This window comes from Gorilla gorilla, chromosome 15 (genome assembly GCF_029281585.2).
Source record: "Gorilla gorilla gorilla isolate KB3781 chromosome 15, NHGRI_mGorGor1-v2.1_pri, whole genome shotgun sequence".
Classification (NCBI taxonomy): Eukaryota; Metazoa; Chordata; class Mammalia; order Primates; family Hominidae; genus Gorilla; species Gorilla gorilla.
In genome coordinates this window covers 11,802,247-11,828,129 of record NC_073239.2, presented here as the reverse complement: position 1 = coordinate 11,828,129, position 25,883 = coordinate 11,802,247, and the positions used below count along the sequence as shown (strand labels likewise).

The 25,883-nt window shown below is 38.5% G+C and overlaps 2 protein-coding genes across 14 annotated transcripts in view; one reads left to right on the top strand and one right to left on the bottom strand.

The window, feature by feature from the left end:
* Positions 1-25,883, bottom strand: part of KLHL28 (kelch like family member 28) — a 117,142-nt gene that overhangs the window by 36,544 nt on the left and 54,715 nt on the right. For 2 of the 5 annotated variants that reach the window (XM_055361870.2, XM_063697676.1), the window contains exon 2: positions 17,301-17,401. Coding sequence is in view for 1 of the 5 variants with exons in the window: in XM_004055117.5 (XP_004055165.1) it covers positions 15-56 (42 nt within the window). In the remaining 4 variants the exon portion in view is untranslated. Of the gene's footprint in view, positions 1-14; positions 1,939-17,300; positions 17,402-25,883 lie in introns of those variants that run through there. The other 3 variants (XM_019010105.3, XM_004055116.5, XM_004055117.5) reach the window with 3 other exon arrangements.
* TOGARAM1 (TOG array regulator of axonemal microtubules 1) overlaps positions 1,305-25,883 on the top strand; it is a 111,423-nt gene continuing 86,844 nt past the window's right edge. For 4 of the 9 annotated variants that reach the window (XM_019010102.4, XM_063697675.1, XM_055361866.2 and 1 more), the window contains exon 1: positions 1,305-3,603. In XM_019010102.4, coding sequence (XP_018865647.1) covers positions 1,558-3,603 — 2,046 coding nt within the window. In that variant the 5' untranslated portion in view covers positions 1,305-1,557. The remainder of the gene's footprint in view (positions 3,604-25,883) is intronic. The other 5 variants (XM_055361863.2, XM_019010103.3, XM_055361867.2 and 2 more) reach the window with 3 other exon arrangements.

Here is a 25,883-nt window from a genome sequence, read left to right as displayed (position 1 = left end):
AAGAGAAATCCCACCTGGTACAGAGCAGGGTAGGAATACTTGCATTTGAAGTGCATAAATTTGGGTCTTCAAATGATAACTTAGACTTTTCGCACGAGTAATTCAAAAGTAATTGTATTATTCCTTCAAAAAAAAAAAAAATCTCTCTTCCACACTCCAAAGCATTCAGGCTCACACTAGACACTCCAGCTCTTCCACTGTGTCCGTTTAAGTATCACTTATGAGAAGGAGAAAATGCACACAAAATTCTCAGTTCGCCTAAAATAAAGAAACGTCTACTATCATTCCTAAATCCACAAGGCAGAATTCTCTTAGAACCATGATGCCAAGAACTTCCACCGCAAGTGAAATTGTCTTCGCAATCTCTGTCTCTAGGAGACTGAAAGGCTGCAGAGACGCTTGAGGATCCTGCAGGGAGGCTAGGGCGGCAGACGGAGGGGGCGGAGGTTAGGGGAGAGTCCCACAGAGGAACTGCATTAGAAGGAAAGATAACGTCTAAGGGAGAGGCGGTTAGCTACAGGGGAAAAAAACCAGACCTATTTCCATATTATGTACGTTGTAAAGAAAACGCAAAGTGATGAGGGTAAGGAAACGTGGCCAAAAACAAACAAAGAAAAACAAAACAAAAAAAATTAACCTTCTGCGGCCGGAGGGTTAAGAGAAGTCGACAAAAGGAGAAGGGGGAGGCGAATAAAGGCCCCAAAGACCAGGAATTGAAAAAAAAAAAAATACCCGATTTGTGAGCTTGGCCGTGGTCCAGATCTTCTGTCCTGATAAGCAGATGGCAAGAGGAAAGGATCGCAGTTACTCAGGGTGGTAGAGAGTAACGCGTTTACAAGGGTGACGAGCCCTGCACAAGAAGATGTCGCCTCTCTTTCCACCTGCTCCGCTCAGTCCTTTGCCTCTTACTCTAGCACCAGTGGCATTCGGGCAAAACACTGCCAAAGCCTGCACCGCTGGAGGACAGCAAAAGGAAAATACCTGAGTCCCAGTAATCACACGGGCAGCGACAGGAGGATGAGCCGCGGACAACTGGAGCCTGGGCTGGATCCTCACTAGCTCCGGTCAAACCCTAACTCTTACGGGTGGGGCGGGCAACTTCCGCCCAGAGCAAGGAAAGCGTCACATCCGTCAAATGTCTTCACCCCTTCTCCCTTCTCCGCTGTAGTTACGTTTACAACGTTCTGACTTCCTCTTCCAGGAGACTTTGGCCTAGTCTCAACACCTGACGTGGACTACATAACCCAGCATTCATCACGGCAAGTGGATTTCCGGGTCAAGAGGTCCGCGCTGGGTACATCACCATGGAAGCAATCGGTTTGGTCACGTGGTACCCTTGGTTACGCCCGGTGGCGGCTGTGGGGTCTAGTGCTCAGACGGGGGCCATTTTGCCAGAGGCTGCCTCCCGGAGTTGGGGGCGGCCTGGCGGCAGGCTGAAGCTGTTCTTTTACCTCTTCTGCAGCTTGGGGCTTGGAGAGGATCTGGAAGTCTGGGCTCCATCGAGCCCTTTGGAGACGGCAATGGTTTCTTCCAACCACCACCACCTGACAACCCTGCATGGCGGCTGCCCCCTCCGCGCTGCTTCTGCTGCCGCCCTTTCCAGTCCTCTCTACCTATCGGCTCCAGAGCCGCAGTCGTCCTTCCGCCCCAGAGACTGATGATAGTCGAGTTGGGGGCATTATGAGAGGAGAGAAAAACTACTACTTCCGTGGAGCTGCGGGGGACCACGGTTCCTGCCCCACTACAACTTCGCCTCTGGCCTCGGCCCTCTTGATGCCCTCGGAGGCAGTCTCAAGCAGCTGGTCTGAGTCTGGAGGCGGTTTGTCAGGGGGAGATGAAGAGGAGACTCGGCTCCTTCAACTCCTCCGCACTGCCCCGGATCCTTCTGAGGCCTTTCAGGCTTTGCAAGCTGCTTTGCCGCGGCGGGGCGGTCGACTTGGCTTCCCCCGACGCAAGGAAGCTTTGTATCGGGCACTGGGCCGAGTGCTTGTGGAAGGAGGTAGTGATGAGAAGCGGCTCTGCTTGCAACTTCTCTCGGACGTTCTCCGGGGTCAGGGGGAGGCAGGCCAGCTTGAAGAGGCCTTTAGCTTAGCACTTTTGCCTCAACTAGTTGTCTCGTTACGGGAAGAGAATCCAGCCCTGCGGAAAGATGCGCTGCAGATCCTTCATATATGTCTGAAACGTAGTTCTGGAGAGGTGCTGAGAACGCTTATACAACAAGGACTGGAAAGTACCGATGCCCGACTTAGAGCTTCCACAGCACTACTGCTTCCCATCTTGCTTACTACTGAGGACTTGTTGCTTGGTCTGGATCTCACCGAGGTGATAATATCCCTAGCCCGAAAGCTTGGTGATCAGGAGACAGAAGAAGAATCTGAGACAGCTTTCTCCGCACTTCAACAAATTGGGGAGCGACTTGGCCAAGACAGGTTTCAATCTTATATTTCTCGTCTGCCCTCTGCCCTGAGGAGACACTACAATCGCCGCCTGGAGTCCCAGTTTGGAAGTCAGGTTCCTTATTATTTGGAACTTGAAACCTCTGGATTTCCTGAAGATCCCCTTCCCTGTGCAGTGACTCTTTCCAACAGCAATCTTAAATTTGGGATTATTCCTCAGGAGCTGCATTCACGATTATTGGATCAGGAAGACTATAAGAACCGGACCCAGGCCGTCGAAGAACTAAAGCAGGTGCTGGGAAAATTTAACCCTAGTTCTACTCCTCATTCTAGTCTTGTTGGCTTCGTTAGTTTGCTATATAATTTGTTAGACGATTCTAACTTCAAAGTGGTGCATGGCACACTTCAAGTCCTGCATTTACTGGTTATTCGCCTTGGAGAGCAGGTACAGCAGTTCTTGGGACCAGTTATAGCAGCTTCTGTCAAAGTGCTGGCGGACAACAAGTTGGTGATCAAACAAGAATACATGAAAATCTTCCTCAAGCTAATGAAGGAAGTAGGACCTCAGCAGGTGCTTTGTTTACTCCTGGAACATCTCAAACATAAGCATTCCAGAGTGAGAGAGGAGGTGGTGAACATTTGCATCTGCTCCCTGCTGACCTATCCTAGTGAGGATTTTGACTTGCCCAAACTGTCCTTTGATCTTGCGCCAGCTCTTGTAGATAGCAAACGCAGGGTACGCCAAGCAGCTTTAGAAGCTTTTGCCGTATTGGCATCATCAATGGGCTCAGGTAAAACCAGCATCCTTTTTAAAGCTGTGGATACAGTTGAACTGCAAGATAATGGAGATGGAGTGATGAATGCTGTGCAGGCCAGATTGGCTAGGAAAACCTTACCAAGGCTCACAGAGCAGGGATTTGTGGAATATGCAGTACTGATGCCATCTTCTGCCGGGGGTAGGTCAAACCATTTGGCACATGGAGCAGATACGGATTGGCTTTTGGCTGGTAACAGAACTCAGAGTGCACACTGTCACTGTGGTGACCACGTGAGGGATAGCATGCACATTTATGGATCTTACAGCCCAACTATCTGTACCCGAAGGGTATTAAGTGCAGGAAAAGGAAAAAATAAATTACCATGGGAAAATGAGCAGCCTGGAATCATGGGAGAAAACCAGACCTCCACTTCCAAGGATATAGAGCAGGTATGCTTCTCTAATTTTCTTGAGTCGAAAGTGTGAAGAATTTAAATGAAAATATGCCCGTGATGACTTAAGGGTCAGCCTGCTTGAGGGAAACATGTTATGCTTTGTTTTAAATCGATTTTAAATCCATTTGAATGTTGGTACTCATTATAATGGTACAGATCACGAAGGACCATTTAATAGGCTTCCTGCTTGATAGATTTAATTAAATTTGAGACACATGTGATATAGACAATACCTAGATTCAGTTTTAGTTACTGTAGCATGTCAGTTTATCTCATTCATACCACAAACATTGAATACCTAGTAGGTGCCAGATAAAGAGCTAAATTCTGGGAATGAAGATGAGGCCAGTTTCACACAGCATAGGAAAAAGGTCAGACCTGGGAATTAGCAGTTAACAAATTCGTTAAGTGCTAAAGTAGAAATATAAAGAGTCCTGCAGGAATACTGAAGACAGAAAAAATAATTCCACTAGAAAAGTAAAAAAAAAAAAAAAAAAAAAAAAAAAAAAAAAAAAAAAAGCCTCCACAGAAGATACAACATTTGAACTGAGATTTTCCCCCCAAAGCTTTTATTTAAAAAATTCCAAATCTATAGGTAAGAGTACAATGAATACCCATATACTTCATCTATATTTACCAGTTGTAACATCTTGACATATTTCCTCCATATTTGCTGAACCATTTGAAAGTAAATTGTGGATATCTTGAGATTTCACTCCTAAATATCTCGGCATATATCTCCTAAGAATGACATTCTTCTTTTATAACCATAAATCATTATTGCACCTCAGACTATCAGTAGTAATTCAATAATATGTAACAGACAGCCTGTATTTAAATTTCCCAAATTGTCTCCAAAAGTGTTTTATATTTCTTGTTTTACTTTTATCATCCAGGATCTAGTCAGGGTTCATGTGGTTAATGTCCCTTGTAATTTTATCTAGAATAATATCCTACTTGTTTGTTTCTTTGTTTTTTCATGGCATTGGCCTTTTATAAAAAGAGTTTGGGGTAGTTTTGTAGAATGTCCCAAGTTTTACATTTATATGTTTACTTGATTAGATTCAAAATAAATATTTTTAGGAAAATATTACATAGGAGATACATATATATAAAATAGAAGATAAGTAGTGTGAACTTCACAGTACATTACATTATGAGGCAAATGATATCAGGCTGTCCCATCACTGGTGATGCTTAATTTTACTGTTTGGATAAGGTGGTAATAGCCAGATCTCTCCATTGTAAAGGTATATTTTCCTCTTTAGAATTAGCATATAATCAGTAAAATGATACTTTGAGACCCTAAGAATACCCCAACAACTTTTCACCCACTGTGTTTAGCATCCACCAATGGTCTTTACCTGTATCATTTATTACACTGGGGGCTTACAAATAGTAATTTTTTTTTTTTTTTGAGATGGAGTCTCGCCCTGTTGCCCAGGCTGGAGCGCAATGGCACAATCTCAGCTCACTGCAACCTCTGTCTCCCAGGGTCAAACGATTCTCCCACCTCAGTGTCCTGAGTAGCTGAGATTACAGGCGCCCACCACCACGCCCAGCTAATTTTTGTATTTTTAGTAGAGACAGAGTTTCACCATGTTGGCCAGGCCTGTCTCAAACTCCTGACCCACCCGCCTCGGCCTCCCAAAGTGCTGGGATTACAGGCGTGAGCCACCATACCCAGCCCAAATTGTAATTTTTAAATTACAAAGGCCAGGCAGGGTGGCTCACACCTGTAATGCCAGCACTTTGGGAGGCTGAGGCAGGCAGATCACCTGAGGTCAGGAGTTGGAGACCAGCCTGGCCAACATGGTGAAACCCCCGTCTCTACTAAAAATACAAAAATTAGCTGGGTGTGGTGGCGCACACCTGTAATCTCAGCTACTCGGGAGGCTGAGGCAAAAGAATCACTTGAACCCAGGAAGCAGAGGTTGCAGTGAGCTGAGATCGCACCACTGTACCCCAGCCTAGGCAACAGAGCGAGACTCCATCTCAAAAATAATGATAATACTAAAATAAATTAATTAATTACAAAAAGAGTAATTTTAAAAAATTGTGACATTTCTTCTCTGTTTACTACTTGCAATTCTTTTTTCTTGTATGTGTAATAATTACATATTATTTGTTACTAAATTTTTTTAACTTTTTCATGATAAAATTGTCCCAAATTTGACTAGTGGCTGGCTCCTGTGTCCTTTTAACATGACTGTTCTTTAGTCTTTGATTATTTCCTTAACCTAACATTTGGACGATTGCTTGAGGCCAGGAGTGCGAGACCAGCCTGGGCAACGTAGTGAGATCCCCATCTCTACAAAAATAAAAAAACTTAGCCAGGCATGGTGGTGCATGCCTATAGTCCCAGCTACTTCGGAGACTGAAGTGAGAGGATTGCTTGAGCCCAGGAGTTCCAGGCTGCAGCAGTGAGCCATGATTGTGCCACTGCACTCTAGCCTGCTCAACAGAGTGAGACCCAGACTCAAAAACAAAATGAAACAAAACAAGAGTAACATGATGCCTAGCCTTAGTTTGTTTTTTTTTTTTTCTTGCTTCAGACCTGGAATCAGCCATTTTTTCAGAAGTCCTAGTACTGCCTTTTTATTGGGCAGTGGTATTTGAAAACAAAAGTCTGAGTATAGATTTGCTCATTGCTATTTCTTGCCATTGTGGTTTGACCCTTTCAGTGGACAGAACCAAGGAGTACTTGTTTTTTGTTTGTTTGTTTTTTAATGCATTTATATTAATACCTCCAATTCAAAACTAGTACTGCAGGGTTCTTTCTCATCTTCCTTTATTCCATATTTGAATCTCCCTTCGTTCACAATAAAATCCCTGCTTCCCAACATCAGTCATATTTATTCATATGCTGTATCCTACAGTAACCCCCCTCCCCCCGCAAAATTGCTAGACCAGCAACAGCAACCAACTACCTACTAAATAAAGTTTAAGATTTCGTTACAGTTCTTTTTGTATTTAGAATTATTCCACAGTCAGAATTTTGTGGTCAAACTTTTCTTAAATTAAGTCTTTTATCTATGTAATTATTATTCAAACAGCGTGATGAAAGATGAATAGGAGCTTGCGAAGTGTGGATAGGTCCCAGTGAATTTCAGACTAAAGGAATAGCATGGTTAGAGACACTGATTATATGAAAGAACTTAGCAAATTAATAAGAGAATGGGGAATTTTTGCACAGCAAACACAAGGGGCCTAGTGGGAAGTAGCAGATGATACTGGAGATGTAGATGGGGTAAAGTATGGAGATAATATCTTGGAAATAATGAGTTTGAACCTTCTGCAGTAGACCTCAGATGGGAGGAGGTGAATTGAGTGTTCTCTATGGTTCCTTTCAATCCCAAAACTTGTAGATTTTTTTGGAAATAATTTTCAGATTTATATAATCTGGTTATATGTTATTTCCTTGTATTATAGGCATTATCTGGTAGTGATGATTTTTTTTAAGCATTACTCTTAAGATTGCTTGTCATGTGTCAAGTCTGAGATGTCAGTGTATATATTATTAAAAAGATTCTGGTGCCGGCCAAAGCAAAAAGAATCTGAAGATAAGTGCATTTCTGAAATGCCAGCATAGACATATTTTGCTTTTGAAAGATGCTGTGGTGTAATTAAAACTTAACCCAGAAATCAAGTTGTAATTACTTGTTCAAAAAAGGTCTTAGAACTATTTTAATAGAGGACAGGGAATAAATATCTAAACAGTTTTATGTGTGCAGTTTTTAAAAAAGTATATATACATACATATTTTAAATTATTAGACTTTATTTTTTATTTATTTATTTTGAGACGGAGTTTCACTCTGTCGCCCAGGTTGGAGTGCACTGGCGCGATCTCGGCTCACTGCAAGCTCCGCCTCCCGGGTTCACGCCATTCTCCTGCCTCAGCCTTACGAGTAGCTGGGACTACAGGCACCCGCCACCATGCCCAGTATTTTTAGTAGAGACGGGGTTTCACCGTGTTAGCCAGGATGGTCTCGATCTCCTGACCTCGTGATCTGCCCACCTCGGCCTCCCAAAGTGCTGGGATTACAGGCGTGAGCCACCGCGCCCGGCCTGGACTTTAATTTTTAAAGCAGTTTTAGGTTCTCAGCAAATTTCAACAGAGAATACAGATAGTTCCCATATACCCCTGTCCACACAAGAACAACCTGACCCACCTCATCCTGTACTTTAGGGGTACATTTGTTATAATCAGTGAACCCATATTAACATATAATTATCACCCAAGGCCCATAGTTTACATTAAGGTTCACTCTTGTGTTGTACATTCTATGGGATTTTGGCAAATGTATCCATGTCTTATGTTCAGTACATTCTATGGGGTTTTGACAAATGTATCCATGTCTTGTATCCACCATTGTAGTATCATAACAATAGTTTCAGTGCCCTAAATTCTCTGTTCTCTGCATGTACATTCTTCCCTCTCTCACCCCATTCCCAACCCTTAGCAACCGGTGGTCTTTTTTTCTGTCTCCATAGTTTTGTCATTTCCAGAATGTCACATACTTGGAATTATACAGTAGCTTGCATTTTCAGATTGGTTTCTTTCAGTTAGTAATATGCATTTAAGTTTCCTTTATGTCTTTTCATGATTTGATACCTCATTTCTTTCTTTCTTTCTTTCTTTCTTTCTTTCTTTCTTTCTTTCTTTCCTTTCTTTTCTTTCTTTCTTTCCTTTTTTTTTTTTTTTTTTTTTTTTTGAGACAGCCCAGGCTGGAGTGCAGTGCGATCTCGGCTCACTGCAACCTCTGCCTCCCAGGATCAAGTAATTCTCCTGCCTCAGGCTCCCAAGTAGCTGAGACTACAGGCCCACACCATCATGCCCGGCTAATTTTTTGTATTTTTAGTAGAGACGGGATTTCACCATGTTGGCCAGGCTGGTCTTGAACTCCCGGACTCAAGCGATTGCCCACCTTGGCCTCCTAAAAGTGCTGGGATTACAGGCGCAAGCTACCACGCCTGGCCTATCAGATGTATCTTTTGAAAATATTTTCTCCCAGTTTGTGTCTTGTCTTCTCATTCTCTTGACATTAACTTTCTCAGAGCAGAAGTTTTAAAGTTTTAATAAAGTCCAGTTAATCAGTTTTTTCTTGCATGGATCATGCCTTTGGTATCACATCTAAAAAGTTATCACCATACCCAAGGACATCTAGGTTTTCTCCTATGTTATCTTCTAGGCATTTTATAGTTTTACAATTTACATTTAAGTCTATGATCCATTTGGAGTTAATTTTTATGAAGGGTGTCAGGTCTGTTTCTAGATTCATTTTTTTTTACATGTGCATGTTCAGTTGTTGCAGCACCATTTGTTGACAACACTGTCTTTACTCCATTGCCTTTACTTCTTTGTCAAAGATCAGCTGACTGTATTCATGTGGGTCTTTTTCTGGGCTCTTTACTCTGCTCCATTAGTGTGCCTATTTTTGCCCATAACACATTGTCTTGATTACTGTAGCTTTATGGTAAATCTTGAAGTTCCATAGTGTCAGTCTTCTGACTTTGTTGTTTTCCTTCCATGTTGAGTTCACTCTTCTGGGTTTTTTGCCTCTCTGTATAAACTTTAGGATCAGTTTGTTGATGTCCAAAAAATAACTTGCTGAGAGTTTGATTGGGATTGCATTGAATCTATAGATCAAGTTGAGAAAAACTAACAGCTTGACAATATTGAGTCTTCCTATCCACAAACATGGATTATCTCTTCACTTATTTAGCTCTTCTTTGATATCTTGCATTGGAGTTCTATACTTTCCTCATATAGATATTGTACATATTTTGCTAAATTTAGATTGAAATATCCTACTTTTGTATGTTAATGTAAATGGTAATTTTTTTTTAATTTCAAATTCTGCTTGTTCATTGCTGGTATAGAGGAAAATGCTTGACTTTTGCACATTAACTTTGTGTCCTGCAAGCTTGCTATAATATAATCATTTATTATTCACAGGAGGATTTTTTTTGTTAATTCTTTGAGACTTTCTATGCAGATAATCATGTCATCTGTGAACAAAGACAATTTTATTTCTTCCCAATCTGTATACTTTTTATTCCTTTTCTTGTCTTATTGCATTAGTTTGGACTTCCAGTATGATATTGAAAAGCAGTGATGAGAGAGGACATCCTTGCCTTGTTTATAATCTTAGTGGGAAAGTTTTGAGTTTCTCATAAATATGATGTTATCTGTATGCTTTCTTGTAGTGTTCGCTATAAAGTTGAGAAAGTTCCCCCTGTATTCCTAGTTTGCTGAGAGTTTTCATCATATATGGATATTAGATTTTGTCTAATGCTTTTTTGCATCTATTGATATAATTATGTGATTTTTCTTCTTAAACCTGATGATGTGATGGGTTATATTAATTGATTTTCAAATGTTGAGCCAGCCTTGCATACCTGGGATAAATTCCACTTGGTTATGGTGTGTTATTCATTTTGTATATTGTTGGATTCAATTTACTAATATTTTGTTGAGGATTTTCACATGTTTGTTCATAGGTGATATTGGTCTGTGGAGTTTTTGTTTTGTTTTTGTTTTTTTTCTTATAAGGTCTTTGCTGGTTTTGGTATTAGGGTAGTGCTGGCCTTGTAGAATGAGTCAGAAAATATTCTCCCTGCTTCTATATTCTGAAGGTAATTGCAGAGAATTGGTATAATTTTTTCTTTAAATGTTCAGTAGAATCCACCAGTAAACCCATCTGACTCTGGTGCTTTCTGTTTTGGAAGGTTATTAATTATTCAATTTCTTTACAGATACAGGCCTAGTCAGATTATCCATATCTTCTTGTGTGTGTTTTTACACGTTGTGTCTTTCAAGGAATTGATCCATTTTATCTAGGTTACCCAATTTATAAGCATAGAGTTGTTAATAGTATTCCTTTATTATCCTTTTAATGTTTATGTGATTTGTAGTGATAGTCTGTCTTTCATTTCTGATATTAGTAATTTGTTTCTCTGTTTTTCTTAGCCTGACCAGAGGCTTATCAATTTTACTGATCTTTTCCAAGAACCCGAGTTTGTTTTTGTTGATTTTCTGTTGATTTCCTTTTTTCAGTTTCACTGATTTCTGTGCAAATTTTTTATTTTTTATTTTTCTCGTGCTTACTTTGGATTTAATTTGCTCTTCCTTTGCTAGTTTCCTAGGATGTGCACTTAGATGATTGATTTTAGATCTTTCTTCTTTTCTAATATATGCCTTAAGTGCCATAAATTTCCTCTAGGCACCGCTTTCACTGCATACCACAAATCTTGATACATTGTATTTTCATTTATTTTAAAATATTTAAAAATTTCACTTGAGATTTCTTTGACTTGTATGTAACTTAGAAGTGTATTTAGTCTACAAGTATGTTGGGGTTTTCCATCTGTATTCTGTTCTCACATTGCTATAAAGAACTGAGACAAGGTAATTTATAAAGAGACTTCATTGACTCATAGTTCCTCATGGCTGGGTAGACCTCAGAAACTTACAATTATGGCAGACAGTGAAGAGGAAGGAGTCACGTCTTACATGGCCGGAGAAGGAGGAAGAGAGGGCAGGAGGAGATGCTACACACTTTTAAACAACCAGATCTCTTGAGAACTCACTATTATGAGAACAGGAAAGGGGATATCCAACCCCATGATCCAGTCATCCCCCAGCAACCCCTCTTTCAACATTGAGGATTACAATTTGAAATGAGATTTGGGACAGGACACAAACCCAAACCATATCACCATCTTAATTTGGCCTGAGAGCAAATATTGTATGATTTCTATTCTTTTAAATTTGTTAAAGTGTGTGTGTGTTTTTTTTTTTTTTGCGATAGAACGTGGTATTTCTTTGTTAGTGTTCCATGTGAATTTGAGAAGAATGTGCAGTCTGTTGTTGGATAAAGTAATCTGTAGATGTCAGTTACATCTAGTTGATTATGATGTTGTTGAGTTCAACTGTGTCTTTACTGATTTTTCTGCCTGCTGGATCTGTCCATTTCTGATTGAGGGGTAATTAAGTCTGCAACTATAATAGTGGGCTTGTCTATTTTTTCTTGTAATTCTATTAGTCTTTGCCTCATTTAATTTGACAGTGTTGTTGGGCACACATTAAGAATTGTTTTGTTTTCTTGGAATATTAATCCTGTTGCTATTATGTGAGGCCCCTCTTTATCCCTGATAACTTTTCTTGCTCTATCTGAAATTAATATAGCTACTCTTGATTTCTTTTGATTAATGTTAGCATGGTGTACCTTTCTCCATCTCTTTACTTTTAATTTATATCTATCTTTATATTTAAAATGGGTTTCTTGTGGACAGCCTATATAGTAATTACTCATTTAAGTTCCTTGATAGGCTCTTGGAAACTGTGACTTTCAGTGAAATGACATACAGTAAGTCCTCAAACAACGTTATTTTGTTCAACATCATTTTGCTATAATGTTGATGAGGAAAAAAATTGGTTTTGTTATACATCGTTGTGCTTAAATTGGCAGTCTTGAATAACTTATCGGTAACATTAAGTGAGAACTTACTGAACTTGGGTTTTGTTTTTTGATCACTCTGACAATCTCTGTCTTTTAATTGTTAGACATTTAAAGAGTTTATTGATATAGTTGGATTAATATCTACCATAATTGTTGTTTTCTATTTGTTGCTCACGGTCTTTGTTCCTGTTTTTGTCTTCTGTTTTTTGGCTCCTTGTGGTTTTAATTGAGAATTTAACATGATGCAGTTTTCTCTTCTTTCTTAGCATATCAGTTATGCTGCTGCTCCTTTTTTTTTTAAATTACTTTTTTTTAGTAGTTTCCCTAGAGTGTGTAATACACATTTACAACTAAGTAATCCACGTTCACTTTCAGTAACAATATACTGCTTCACAGGTAACCCAAGTACCTTATAATAACAGAATATTTGTAATTTCTTCCTCCCTGTCACCTGTTTAATGCTGTCATTCATTTCATTTATACATAAACACACAGACACACACATAAGCATACATAATCAAATACATTGTTGCTATTATTATTTTGAATGATTTCCTGTTAGATCTGTTAAAAATATGAAAAATAAGTTTTTTTTAACCTTTACTTATTCTCCTCCAGTGTACTTTCTCTCTCTCTCTATATATATACATATATATATATATCCAGGTTTCTGACCTATATAATTTTCCTTTTCTCTGAAAAACTTCAGTGTTTCTTACAAGGCAGGTCTTACTAACAACAAATTCTTTCAATTTCTGTTTGTCTGAGAATGTCTTTATTTTTCTTCACTTGTGAAAGATTATTTCCCAGGGTATAGACTTCTAAATTGTTGGGGTTTTTTTTTTTCTCTCAATCCTTTAAATATTCCATTCCACTTTCTTCTTCTTTGTATGGTTTCTGAGAAGTTAGATGTAATTCTTATCTTTGCTCCCCTATAGGTAATGTTTTGTTTTGTTTTGTTTTTCCTTTATCTTCTTTCAGGATTTTTCTTTATTTTTGATTTTTTGTAGTTTGAAGATGATATGCCTAGGTGTAGTTTTTCTGACCTTTCTCCTGGTTTTTCTCTGAGTTTCCTAGATCTGTGGTTAGGTTTCTGGCATTAATTGGGGGAAATTCTCAGTAACTATTGCCTCAAATATTTCCTCTGTTCTTTTCTATATTCTCTTCCTAGTAATCCCATTATACATATGTTACACCTTTTGTAGTTTTCCCACAGTTCTTGTATATTCTCTTCTCTTTTTTTCAGGCTTTTTTCTTTCAGTTTTGGAAGTTTTTATTGTCATATCCTCAAGCTCAGAGATACTTTCCCCAGCTATGTCCAGTTTACTAATGAGCCCATTAAAGGCATTCTTTCTTTCTATTTCTAGGTTTCTTTTTTGTTCCTTCTTAGAAGTAACGCTTCATGACTTATATTATCCTTTTGTTCTTACATGTTGTCTTTTTTCATTATAGCCCTTAGTATATTAATTATCGTTTTAGAAAATTCTGGTATGTTAACTCCAACATTCCTGCCATATCCAATGCTAGTTATGATGCTTGTTCTGTCTTTTCAGACTTTGTTTTTCCCTTTTACTGTGCCTTATTATTTTTTGTTGATAGGTAGACATAATGTAAGTAAAAGGAACTGTGGTAAATAGTTTTTTAGTAATGTACTGTTAAGGTGTGGGAGGTGGGGAAGTGATCTATAGTGCTTTAATTACACTTTTGATGAGTGTAATTTTATGGTTGGCATAAAATATCTTAGCATTTTAAAAAAGAGAATTCTTGATGCCTTTACGCCTTTCGGTGTGTGTGTCTGGAAAAAAAAGTTAATACAACATTCCTGCCATATCTGATGCTGGTTCTGATGCTTGTTCTGTCTCTTCAGACTTTGTTTTTACCTTTCACTGTGCCTTATAATTTTTGTTGACAGGTAGATGTGATATACTAAATAAAAGAACTGTGGTAAATAGGTCTTTAGTAATGTACTATTAAGGTGGGGGGGGGGGAAGTGTTCTGTAGTGCTTTAATTACACTTTTGATGAGTGTAATTTTATGGTTGGCTCTCCCAATTTCTTTAGCATTTTAACAAAGAGAATTCTTACTTCCTTTACCCTTTTCTGTGTATATTTTTTATATACCAGAAAGCAATAATTTTGCTCCAAATTGCTAAATGATTAAAAACAGAATTTTCCCCTTTCTGTGTATGTTTTCATTAGCCACTTTCACACAGATCAACTGAAAACATCCAATAACTACATTATACTGGAATTAATGAACTCAATGGATGCCCCACCAGGTGAAAGCCTAAACATAATATAAAAATAAATACTGAGTTGAAGCAAGTTTTATTCTCTGTTAGAGGGAATAGCTATGTCTAATATAAGTTAATAGATTGTATTAGTTTTAGTGTCTTTGAAGGGCAGTGTGCATCTTGTTAAAGGACTTAGGTTCCATATTTTCTCCATATTCCATATTCTTTATTTCCTAAACCGCCCTTCCCCATTTTTTGTTTTGTTTTGTTTTGTTTTGTTTTAGATGGAGTTTCACTCTGTTGCCCAGGCTGGAGTGCAGTGGTGAGATCTTGGCTCACTGCAACCTCTGCCTCCCAGGTTCAAGCCATTCTCCCACCTCAGCTTCCCGGATAACTGGGATTACAGGTGCATGCCACCACTTCTGGCTAATTTTTGTATTTTTAGTGGAGACAGGGTTTCACCATGTTGGCCAGTCTGGTCTTGAACTCCTGACCTCAGGTGATCCACCTGCCTCAGCCTCCCAAAGTGCTGGGATTACAGATGTGAGCCACCATGCCCGGCTTCCCCTGCCTTTTTTTTTTTTTAATGAAGTGGGTTTGAACCATTTTTTTTTTTCAAGTGACTCAAAACAACACAGCTTTGGTATTAGGATAACTCCCTTGTTAACAATATAAGAATATTGGATATAATATTTTGGTAGTATTGAGAGTGTCATGATTTATAAAATCTTCTTAGTGAAGTCAACTGGTGACTACATTTAGTAGTTTTCTAGCTCTGTTTATAGATTTTTTTAAAATTATGAGATATGGTAAAGATAAAATGATTCCTAGATCAACTATACTGATTTCAGAATTGGTCTTTCTAAGAACGAATCTGATCTTGTAACCCACCTTTCAGAGTTCTCAAATCTCACCCCGATTACACTCACTTTGATTAACATCTTTCATTGGCTCCAACAATCTTCAAGATAAAATACAGAATTCAGTAATAGCCCCCTTTCCCCTTACTGCTTCCACAAAAATTGCCCTATCCTTATTCATTGCTTATCTACATTTAACCTATTGAGTTTTCTGGCCTTACATATGCTGGTCATTGCCTAGATTGCCCTTCCATATCCATCCTCTGACCCTCTTTTCCAGATAACATCTAATCCTTTGTTGCCTTATCTGAAGTCTTCTTTCATCACGTGCCCCATCTCATCTTAAGCTTTCCCTATCACAGTGCTTACTATTACAATGAATTGAAATTTATTCTTCACAAGTCTTATTTCCCACTATACTCTGAGCACATTGAGACAGAGATTATTTTAATCTTAGTATCCAGTATCTTTAGCACAGTGCTTGGCACACAGGAGGCACTTGAAGATGTTTGTTCAGTGAATTAAAGTTATCTCAAGTGTAGATCATTTATTTAATCAACCTTTACCTTTAAAAAAAAACTCTTAAAATAATACCTGAAATGTGATGTTATTAAATATTTTAACTTTTAGCTACCAGTCATCATGTGTATAGTCAATAAGACCAGCACATGATACTGGGGTTCTTATGTCTTATGTGAAAATCAGTGGTGAACATTTTGTTTTTAACAGTAAATTTAAGAATATGAAAGTGCTTCTTTGGTCCTATATTCTTACAGTTTCCTTCAGAAATAGTTTTGATGTCAGTTACTCCCAGAAGTATCTCTCCTTGCTAACTAGATTGGTTTACTAGCTCTCTACTTCTAAACCTAAAAATTAGTATTTTAAAAATACCGGAAAGCAATAATTTTGCTCAAAATTGCTAACGATTAAAACCAGAACATTAAGTATACAATTATGTTAAATTGTTTTATTTTTAGTAATTGAGTGAAATTATGTGATTTCATTTCTAAACATATTTTTCTAAAACAAAGTAAAATTAATCAATGTAGCCATCAAATGCATCTAACTCTTCATATTCTGCTTTATATATATGATTGATTGACTAGAAATAAAATAATTTGGGCCTTCTGAAGCCTTAGCATAAATTGAAGAAAATTAGACTGACTTTTTTTTTTTTTTTTTTTTTTGAGATGGAGTCTTGCTCTGTTGCCCAGGCTGGAGTGTAGTAGCGTGATCTCGGCTCACTGCAAGCTCCACCTTCCGGGTTCATGCCATTCTCCTGCCTCAGCCTCCCTAGTACCTGGGACTACAGGCATCCGCCACCATGCCCAGCTAATTTTTTTTGTATTTTTAGTAAAGACGGGGTTTCACTGTGTTAGCTGGGATGGTCTTGATCTCCTGACCTCGTGATCTGCCTGCCTTGGCCACCCAAAGTGCTGGGATTACAGGCGTGAGCCACAGCACCCGGCCAAGACTGACTTTTTAAATAGAAAAATTCATAGTTCTTCCTATGAGACCCCACACAGAGAAATTTTAAATATGTTGGCCTTAAAGGTGTTAAATGTATGACATGCTTTAGCCTTCTTTTTTTGAAACAGAGTCTCACTCTGTCACCCAGGCTGGAGTGCAGTGGTACGAGCTGCACTTGCAGCTCACTGCAACTTCCACCTCCCAGGCTCAAGCGATTCTCCTGCCTCAGCCTCCCAAGTAGCTGGGACTACAGGCGTGCGCCACCATGCCCAGCTAGTTTTTTTTGTATTTTTTGGTAGAGACAGGGTTTCACCATGTTGGCCAGGCTGGTCTCGAACTCCTGAGCTCAAGCAATCCTCCCTCCACTGCCTCTGAAAGTGCTGGGATTACAGGCATGAGCCACTGTGCTTGGCCTAGCCTTCTTTTTGAAAAGAACTGGGCAGCACCACGTGAGCTGATTTAAGGGAAATGAAAATGGTTTCCGTTTTTATAATTGCTAACATGAGAATTTGAAGATAATTGGTGATTTGTGTGCTTGAAAACTGTAATGGCAACATTCACAAAATCGTTATAATTTTTTAAAGATATGTGTATGGGCATATGCTTTCTGGAAAAGAGGGCACTGATAAAAGTAGTTTGAGAATCATGAAGAGTTAAGTTACCTCATTGGAGCAAAATACGAGGTAAAGTTAGTTTTCTCCTCTCCTCCCAAATTCCACTGTGCCCTCCAAAAAAGGTGGAGCAGATTACAAAGGACAGTTGGCTGTTTGGAAAAAGAAAAAAGAATGTTTAGCTGATATTATCATTTAGCCTTTCTCAGTGAATACTAACCATACATGTATGACATAGATATAAAAATGAGATTTTTGTGCCTAAGTGTTTCTAATTTACTTAGACAAAAATGTGAAGATTAAAAGATAATATAGCAAATTGGAGATTTAAACATCAAATTATTGATAGAAGCAGTAGTTACTAAAAGAAGATCAAAACCAGGAGCAGTGGCTCATGCCTGTAATCCCAGTACTTTGGGAGGCCAAGGCAGGAGGATTGCTTGAGCCCAGGAATTTGAGAGCAGCCTGGACAATATGGTAAGACTCTAAAAAAATACAAAAATTAGCCAGGCATGGTGGCACATGTCTATAGTCCCAGCTACTTGGGAGACTCAGGTGGAGGATCACTTGAGCCTGGGAGGTCGAGGCTGTAATAAGCTGAGATCATAGTGTCACTGCACACTAGCCTGGGAGACAAAGTGAGACCTTGTCTCAAAACTTAAAAAAAAGAAAAAAAAAAAAAAGAAGAAGAAGATCAAGAGCCAGGCATGGTGGCATATACCTATGGGCCTGTAGTCTCAGCTCCTCAGGAGGCTGAGACAGGAGGATCATTTGAGCTCAGGAGTTCAAGGCCAGACTAGTCAACATTGCAAGATCCCATCTCTCTCTCTCTCTCTCTTTTTTTTTTTTTTTAATGTCACTAACCAATCCTACATGTGGACAAGATAGAAATAACAGATAAAAAAAAAAGGTTAGAGTAAGATGAATTTTGATATAACAATTAGGAGTCAAAATACTGGATTCTAGTACCAGTTTAGCTTTGTGATTGTGGACTTGACATAAATTTTGTATCCCTAATTTGCTTACCTATAAGTCACCATTAATAATAATAATAATAATACTATTTTCAAAGGCAGCTATTCTTCTTCCTGCTGCTGTAACAAAATGTCTTAGACTGGGTAATTTATAAACAATAGAAATTTATTGCTCCCAGTTCTGGGGACTGGGACATCCAAGATAAAAGCATTGGCAAATTCAGCGTCCAGTTAAGGCTCTCTGCTTCATAGACGGCACCTTCTTGCTGTGTCCTTATGGGGTGGAATGGACAAACAAGCTCCCACAGGCCTGTTTTATAAGGGCACTAATCCCATACTTGAGGGTGGAGCCCTCATGACCTAATCACCTCCCAAAGGCCCAACCTCTTACTACCATCACGTTGGGGATTAGATTTCAACATGATTTTTAAGGGGACACTTATTCAGACTATTGCAGCAGCTAACTCTTAAATAGCACTTACTCTATGCCAGGCATTATTCTATACACAAAGGTTAAATAACTTCCTTAAGGTCTCTCAGCTAGTGAGTGGCAGAACTGATTTGAACTTAGGCAAAATGACTCCAGAGTTGGTGCCTTAACCATTTCACTATCAAATGATCTATAACTAACCTCTTTTCTCTGTACAGATTTTTTCATTTGAGCACCTTGGGAAATTAGCAGAGAGTTCCTGAAAAAGGTGAATGTGACCTGCTTCTTGACAGGAGCTAAGGCTTCAAATGGTTAGGAAGGTAAAATGCATTCCTGGCAAGGGAGATGGCTTGAAGAGATGACATAAGGCATGATACAAGAATGTGCTTAGTATGTGATTCCTTTGGAATCCTCAGCTCCTAATGAACCACTGAGCCTCAGAGCAAAGTATATTAGTGTTATAATATTGAAAAAAAATCTAGACTATGGATAACCTTATTTAGTAGCTGAAACTGGCCTCCTCTGTAGCCTTAAGACTCCCCATAGCAGGTCTCAGTACTTCCTTTTATATATGTCGCATATTCATGTGTCCTCCATACTCAGTTACAGGTCTGGCTCCTGGCCTGATTTGTACTGGCTCTTGGCCAGGCTCTCTGCTTTAACATTTACAGTCCACTGTTAATCTGTTATTTCTATCTTGTCCACATGTAGGATTGGTTAGTGACATTAAATACAAAATTTCCAGAAAAAAAAATCATGAATATTTCAATTACATACTCCCGTAGCTCATTTTGGAGATAAATAGACCAGTTTGTTTGGAAGGATGATTTTTTAAATGTAGTGGTGGCAGGCCGGGCGGATGGCTTACACTTGTAATTGCACCACTTTGAGAGGTCAGTGTGGGTGAGGGAAGCGGAGCAGATCACTTGAGGTCAGGAGTTTGAGACCAGCCTGGCCAACATAGTGAAACCTTGTCTCTAGTAAAAATACAAAAATTAGTTGGGCATGGTGGCACGCACCTGTAATCCCAGCTACCCAGGAGGCTGAGGCAAGAAAATCACTTGAACCCAGGAGGCAGAGGTTGGAGTGAACCCAGATGGTGCCACTGCGCTCCAGCCATGGCAACAGAGTGAGACTCGGTCCCCACCCTGCCAAAAGTAGTGGTGGGTGAGGCAGGGGCTAGACTGAAGACTCTTGAATACCATGCTAAGGAATTTAACCTGTTATTTTGACAGTAATTTCAGATTGCTGGAGGGTTTTTGTTTGTTTCTCTTTTGGGGGAGGGGGTCTTTTCTTTTTAAAACAATGTTTAGAAAAATTAATCACAAAAGCAGCAATGTGTAGTTTAAACCAATTAGATACTTATTAGACTGATTTAGATGTGAGTTGTTCAGTTTTATGAGGATTAGCAGGGTATCAGGATTAGGAAAAAAGGGATGGATGCAAGAGATATCTCAAAGGATTTAGTGACTAAGTGTTGGAGGAGAGGAGAGGGAGGAATAACTAAAATTTGAACAAAGTAACTAAACTCATCATAGGTCCATGAAGAGATAAGAAAGTCTAGAAGTAGGAAGTTAATTTGGGGGGAAATATGAATTTTTGGTGAAGGAAGATAGAATATTCTACTTGAATTAGAAGACTGTTATTTAAGAGACATGAATATAGCTGGAGATGTAGATTCTGGAAGTCATGTGCTGAAGTAATTGCTAAAACTGTGAGAATGGATGGGCTGTCCAGTGAATGACATACAGAATGAGAGAGAGAGGGTAAGATCAAATCTTGTTATATAAACCCATTTAGAGAATAGCAGTAGGAGATATAACCAAATAAAGCAAAGAGAAGTGTGCCCACGAGTTGGAAGAGAGCCAAGAAAGAAATAGGTTTTAGAATCAAAGTGGTGAGGGAGTTTCAAGGAGTCATCAGTGTTAAATACGGCACAGAGCTTGGGGAGAATGAAAATTGGAAAGCACCATTTGTTCTTATACATCACAGCCTACTACTTGTAAAGTGATTTTTGAAGGTACTTTTCTCTTAATTTTATCTTTCTTAATGTCCTCTTAAGTTTTCTGATTGTAAAAAAGTTACACATGCTCATTATAGAAAATTTGAAAAATATGGGGAAGCACAGAGGAAAAGTTTGTACTTTTTTGTACTTCAAAAAATTAATCTCACTCCTAGAGGTCTACAATTAATAATTTGTTGCCTATGCTTTCAGTATAATTTCAGTTTATGAATACAGGTATAGATTCTTCTATCCATCAATGAAAGTTTCCCCTTTTTCACTTACTTTTTTTTTTTTTTTTTTGAGATGGAGTCTCCCTCTGTTGTCCAGGCTGGAGTGCAGTGGCGCCATCTTGGCACACTGCAAACTCCACCTCTCGGGTTCAAGTGATTCTCCTACCTAGCCTCCTGAATAACTGGGATTACAGGGGCGCGCCACCACGCCTAGCTAATTTTTGTATTTTCAGTAGAGGTGGGGTTTTGCCTTGTTGGCCAGGCTGGTCTTGAACTCCTGGCCTCAGTGTGATCCTCCCGCCTCTGCCTCCCAAAGTACTGGGATTACAGGCATAAGCCACTGCACCTAGCCTGAACATTTTTTTCTTTAACATCAAATAATCTGTAATGGGATTTTTGATAGCTATTTAATATTATATAATATCGTGGTGTGTTTAACTTATCTCTTACTTTGGAATATTTAGACTTTTAATTCTGTTTTTGTTTCTGCTATTTAGTGGATTCTTTTTGTGCTCTGACATATTACAGATTGATAACCAGATTACTGTGATATTTCAAGTTTGCATCTCTTTCTATGTATTTAGGAGTGTTTTAATGGGTTAGTGGCGTCAAGTAAATCAGACATCATTAGCTGGCTACCATTTAGCTTTATTTTTCCTAACAGATTTCACTACAATGTGGTAGGAATCATAGTAGTCAGTAACCTAGACTAAAAAGTAAGGAGTATACTTGCTTCATGTGTATGTGGGCACGAGGTCTGTAGTTTTTTCAAGGTAGAGGAATTGATTATTGGAAGGTCACTGGGACATATAAAAGGGCAGTTTTAGTAGACTGTTACAGGCGGAGACCAAATTTAAAAGTTTATGAGGTGAATTGATGAGGAAACAGGCAGTAAGAAGTTATTCAGCATCTGTCTTTTTAATCATCTAATTTGTGCAAAACTGAGTGGGAGTTTATAAACTACTCTTTATAGCACTGCCGTAGGATTTTTGCCTTATTTAGTATTTAGCACATGTGAGTCATTTATTCCTTCTTCTCAATGATGGTAAACAGTATGATGGTAGGGACTGTTTTATTTTTTTGTTTAATTAGTTTTTGTTTTTGTAACAGCACTAACTACGGTGCTCTTCCCACAAATATCAACAAATACCTGTTAAATAAGAAAACATTTAAGGGTTTGACAGTGAAAGAAAAGACCAAGCAAGATAACAGCACAGGGATATAACAGGATAAGTTATTACTGTGCTTTATTTTTAAGTAAGGAACACCTGATTTGGAAGAGTCAGAGAAAGGAGCCATCTGTGAATTAAACATGCCGACTCTGTGTCTTTATTATGGTAGGTGTTAAACATGCAAAATGCAGGAGATTCAGTCCCTGCAGTCATACTGGAGAGGGAAAGGAAAGGAGATATGTTCCTAACTAAAGATTAAATGGGTCAAGAACACAAGTATAGAGAGAGGTTAGCTTTGGGATAGAGGAGGAAGTCTTTTTCTCTGAAGTTAAAGGAAAAACAAAGAGAAGATGACTTAAAATATTAAAAATTTTTGAGGTAGCAGGAAAGGGTGTGTGTTTTAAGTCAAAAGAAAGGAAGATATGAGTTTAGTGCAGTGTTTATCAAATTTTAATATGCAAATGAATTGCCTTAGGATCCTGTTAAAATACAGATTCTGATTTAGTTTGTCTAAACTGGGGCCTGAGCCTATATGTCGAATAAGCTCCTAGGTATTGCTGATGCTGGTGGTCTGTGAACCACTTTGTGAGAACAAGGCTTCCAGATTCTGTTAAACTAAGGAGCAATTAAAAATGAAAAATAGAACATTAGAGATTTCAAGAATGTGGGATTTAGAACAGTTAATATAACAAATTTGATAAGAAATTAGAAAAACTAAAATTATTAAATTGTACTAATGTGTTTGGTATGGGTTAATCCTAAAACTTGAGATTTTCCTTGGATGTTGGATTGTTTCTGAAAAGATTTAATTTTCTTTTTAAAATTATATTGTGATGCATGAAGAGTTTTAAAAACTTTTATTTTTTATGCTTGTGAAAATCATAAATGACACAAAAGCATATCTACTCTTAATGTAAATGTTGCTTATGTCAGAGCTATGTAGAATGAACTGTTGGCAACAGGATATTTCACAGCAGAAAATGTAGAAGCTACTACCGGTATGTAAATCTTTTGAGGCATTTGTTTTAGTCACCTTGCATGAATAGTGGGTAAACTAATTAAAATTTGGAGAACAATAAGAATATTAATTGCTATTTTATTTTTCATGTGGAAATTGAATTTAAGAAAGAGTTTATAGGACAAAACTTGTTATTACCTTAACATATGATTATGAGATATGTGTCCACAGATAAATGTTACAATGTTTATTAAGAGTAACAGTATTTAAAGCAAGGTAAGAAAGTGAGAACATCCATATCTTTAAGAAGAAATAAAGCGGTTAAAATGATTTAAAACAGGCTAAAGACATGGAAAATATTTTAATGGTACATAATAATAATAATATTAAAAATATATCCATTTTTGTGAACTCACCATTTCTGTGATTGTTAATATATCTTTAGACACATACAAACATGGAATTAGATAACATCTAAAATTTCAAAAATTTTAAATAAATTTAAACATAATTAACCTTAAAAGTATATTAAATAAGACAATGTATATATTATATTTATTGTTATCATCTTAAAAAAGCTGTAACAGCTGGAGGCAGTGGCTTGTGCCTGGAATCCCAGCAATTTGTGAGGCTGAGGCTGGAGGATCACTTGAGGCCTGGGCAATATACGAGACCCTGTCTCTAAAAAAAAAAAAATGCAAATAAATTAGCTGGGCGTCCTAGTGAGTGCCTGTAGTCCCAGCTGCTTGGGAAGCTGAGGTGGAAGGATCGATAGAGCCCAGGAGTTCAGGTGTGCAGTGAGTTATGATAGTGCCACTGCACTCCAGCCTGGGTGACAAAGTGAGACCTCATCTCTAAAAAAAATAAAAATAATTAAAAATAATAATTAAAAAAGAAAAAGAAAATGAAAAAAAAGCTATACCAGTTCCCTTAATAATGGGCAAAGCATATCGATTACCTTGTATACGTATTTCTATTTCCCTGTAACTTTTGTACCTAGGAAAATGTTAGCTTTATGTATTAAATACAACCTTACCCAAATAAACCAACTTTTGTTTCCTGTCAGACACAGAGAAAACCAAAAGTCATGTAACCAAAACTATCTTTTTTTTTTTGAGATGGAGTCTCGCTCTGTCACCCAGGCTGGAGTGCAGTGGCGCAATCTTGGCTCACTGCAACCTCTGCCTCCCAGGTTCAAGTGATTCTCCTGCCTCAGCCTCCTGAATAGCTGGGATTACAGGGGTGCACCACCACGCCCGGCTAATTTTTGTATTTTTAGTAGAGATGAGGTTTCACAATGTGGGTCAAGTTAGTCTCGAACTCCTGACTTTGTGAACCGCCCATCTCGGCCTCCCAAATTGCTGGGATTAATAGGCGTGAGCCACTGCGCCTGGCTTTCAGATCCTTTTTAAGCGGCAAAAATAAGCATATGTGTTAACATCATCCCAAAGCATATATATATCCTTTAACTCAGCAGTCCCCAATCCTTTTGGAACCAGGGACCAGTTTCATGGAAGATAATTTTTCCATAGACTGGGGGATAGGGGATGGTTTCAGGATGAACCTGTTCCACCTCAAATCATCAGACATTAGATTCTTAGAAGGAGTGTGCAACCTAGATTCCTTGCATATGCAGTTCACAATAGGGTTTGTGCTCCTATGAGCATCTAATAACACCGCTGATCTGACAGGAGGCAGAGCTCAGGCAATAATCCCAATGATGGGGAGCTGCTGTAAATACACTTGAAGCTTTGCTCCCTTGCCGGCCGCTCACCTCCTGCTGTGTGGCTGGGTTCCTAACAGGCCAGGACCAGTAGCAGTCCATGGCCCAGGAGTTGGGAAACCCTGCTTTAACCTATTCATTGGTTATTCTATGATGTATAAATATAAGACACAAGGGTAAATTATAAAAACAAGTTTGATGATCAGTGATTTGCATTTTTATCTTAATTAGAAATTGTTCAGGATCTAAAGAGTTTTCATTAATTCAATTTTAGTCTAAAATCTTAAAGTTAGCTAAGGGTCTGAAAATTACAGTAGAAGCTGATATATTAAGCATTATAAGATTTACGGCATTATAAGAATTGACCTATTTTTATAAAGGTATTGTCTTACAAAACTTAGTTGAACACATGATTTTACAATTTTGTATTTTGAAAGTAGTGATGTTAATGTATACAATCTGTGAAACCATTAGAGGAAATTTAAGAAATTTAAGTTAATTAGGTTTTTCTGAGATGATACAGCTTGCACAACTATATCATACTAATATTATTCTTACATGGTAGTAAAATCTAGACAAATAACTGTTTTTAAGCAAGTATAATTTGTCCAAAGAGCTATCTTAATTAGATGACTTATGTGAACTTTTTTGTTGTTGTTAGAGACAGAGCCTCGCTCTGTTGCCCACGCTGGAGTGTAGTGGCATAATCATAGCTCACTACAACCTCATACTCCTGGGTTTGAGCGATCCTCCTACCTCAGCCTCCCGAGTAGCTAGGACTACAGGCTGGGGCCAACATACCCAGCTAATTTTTTAATTTTTCATAGAGACAAGATCTTGCTCTGTTGCCTGTTGCCTGGCTGGTGTTGAACTGCTGGCCCCAAGTGATCCTTCTTCCTTGGCCTTCCAAAGTGCTGGGATTACAGGCATGAGCCACCACTCCTGGCCCAACTTTTTCTAAACAATTGTATACCAGATACTACAGATACTAAAACTTTGAAGTTTATTAAGAAGTTTTTTTTTTCTTGTTCTTTAACCAAGTGACTGAGGTATTTAAACTCAAAACTAACCTGTGTTGGCCTGGCGCGGTGGCTCGAGCCTGTAATCCCAGCACTTTGGGAGGTCCAGGCGGGCAGATCACG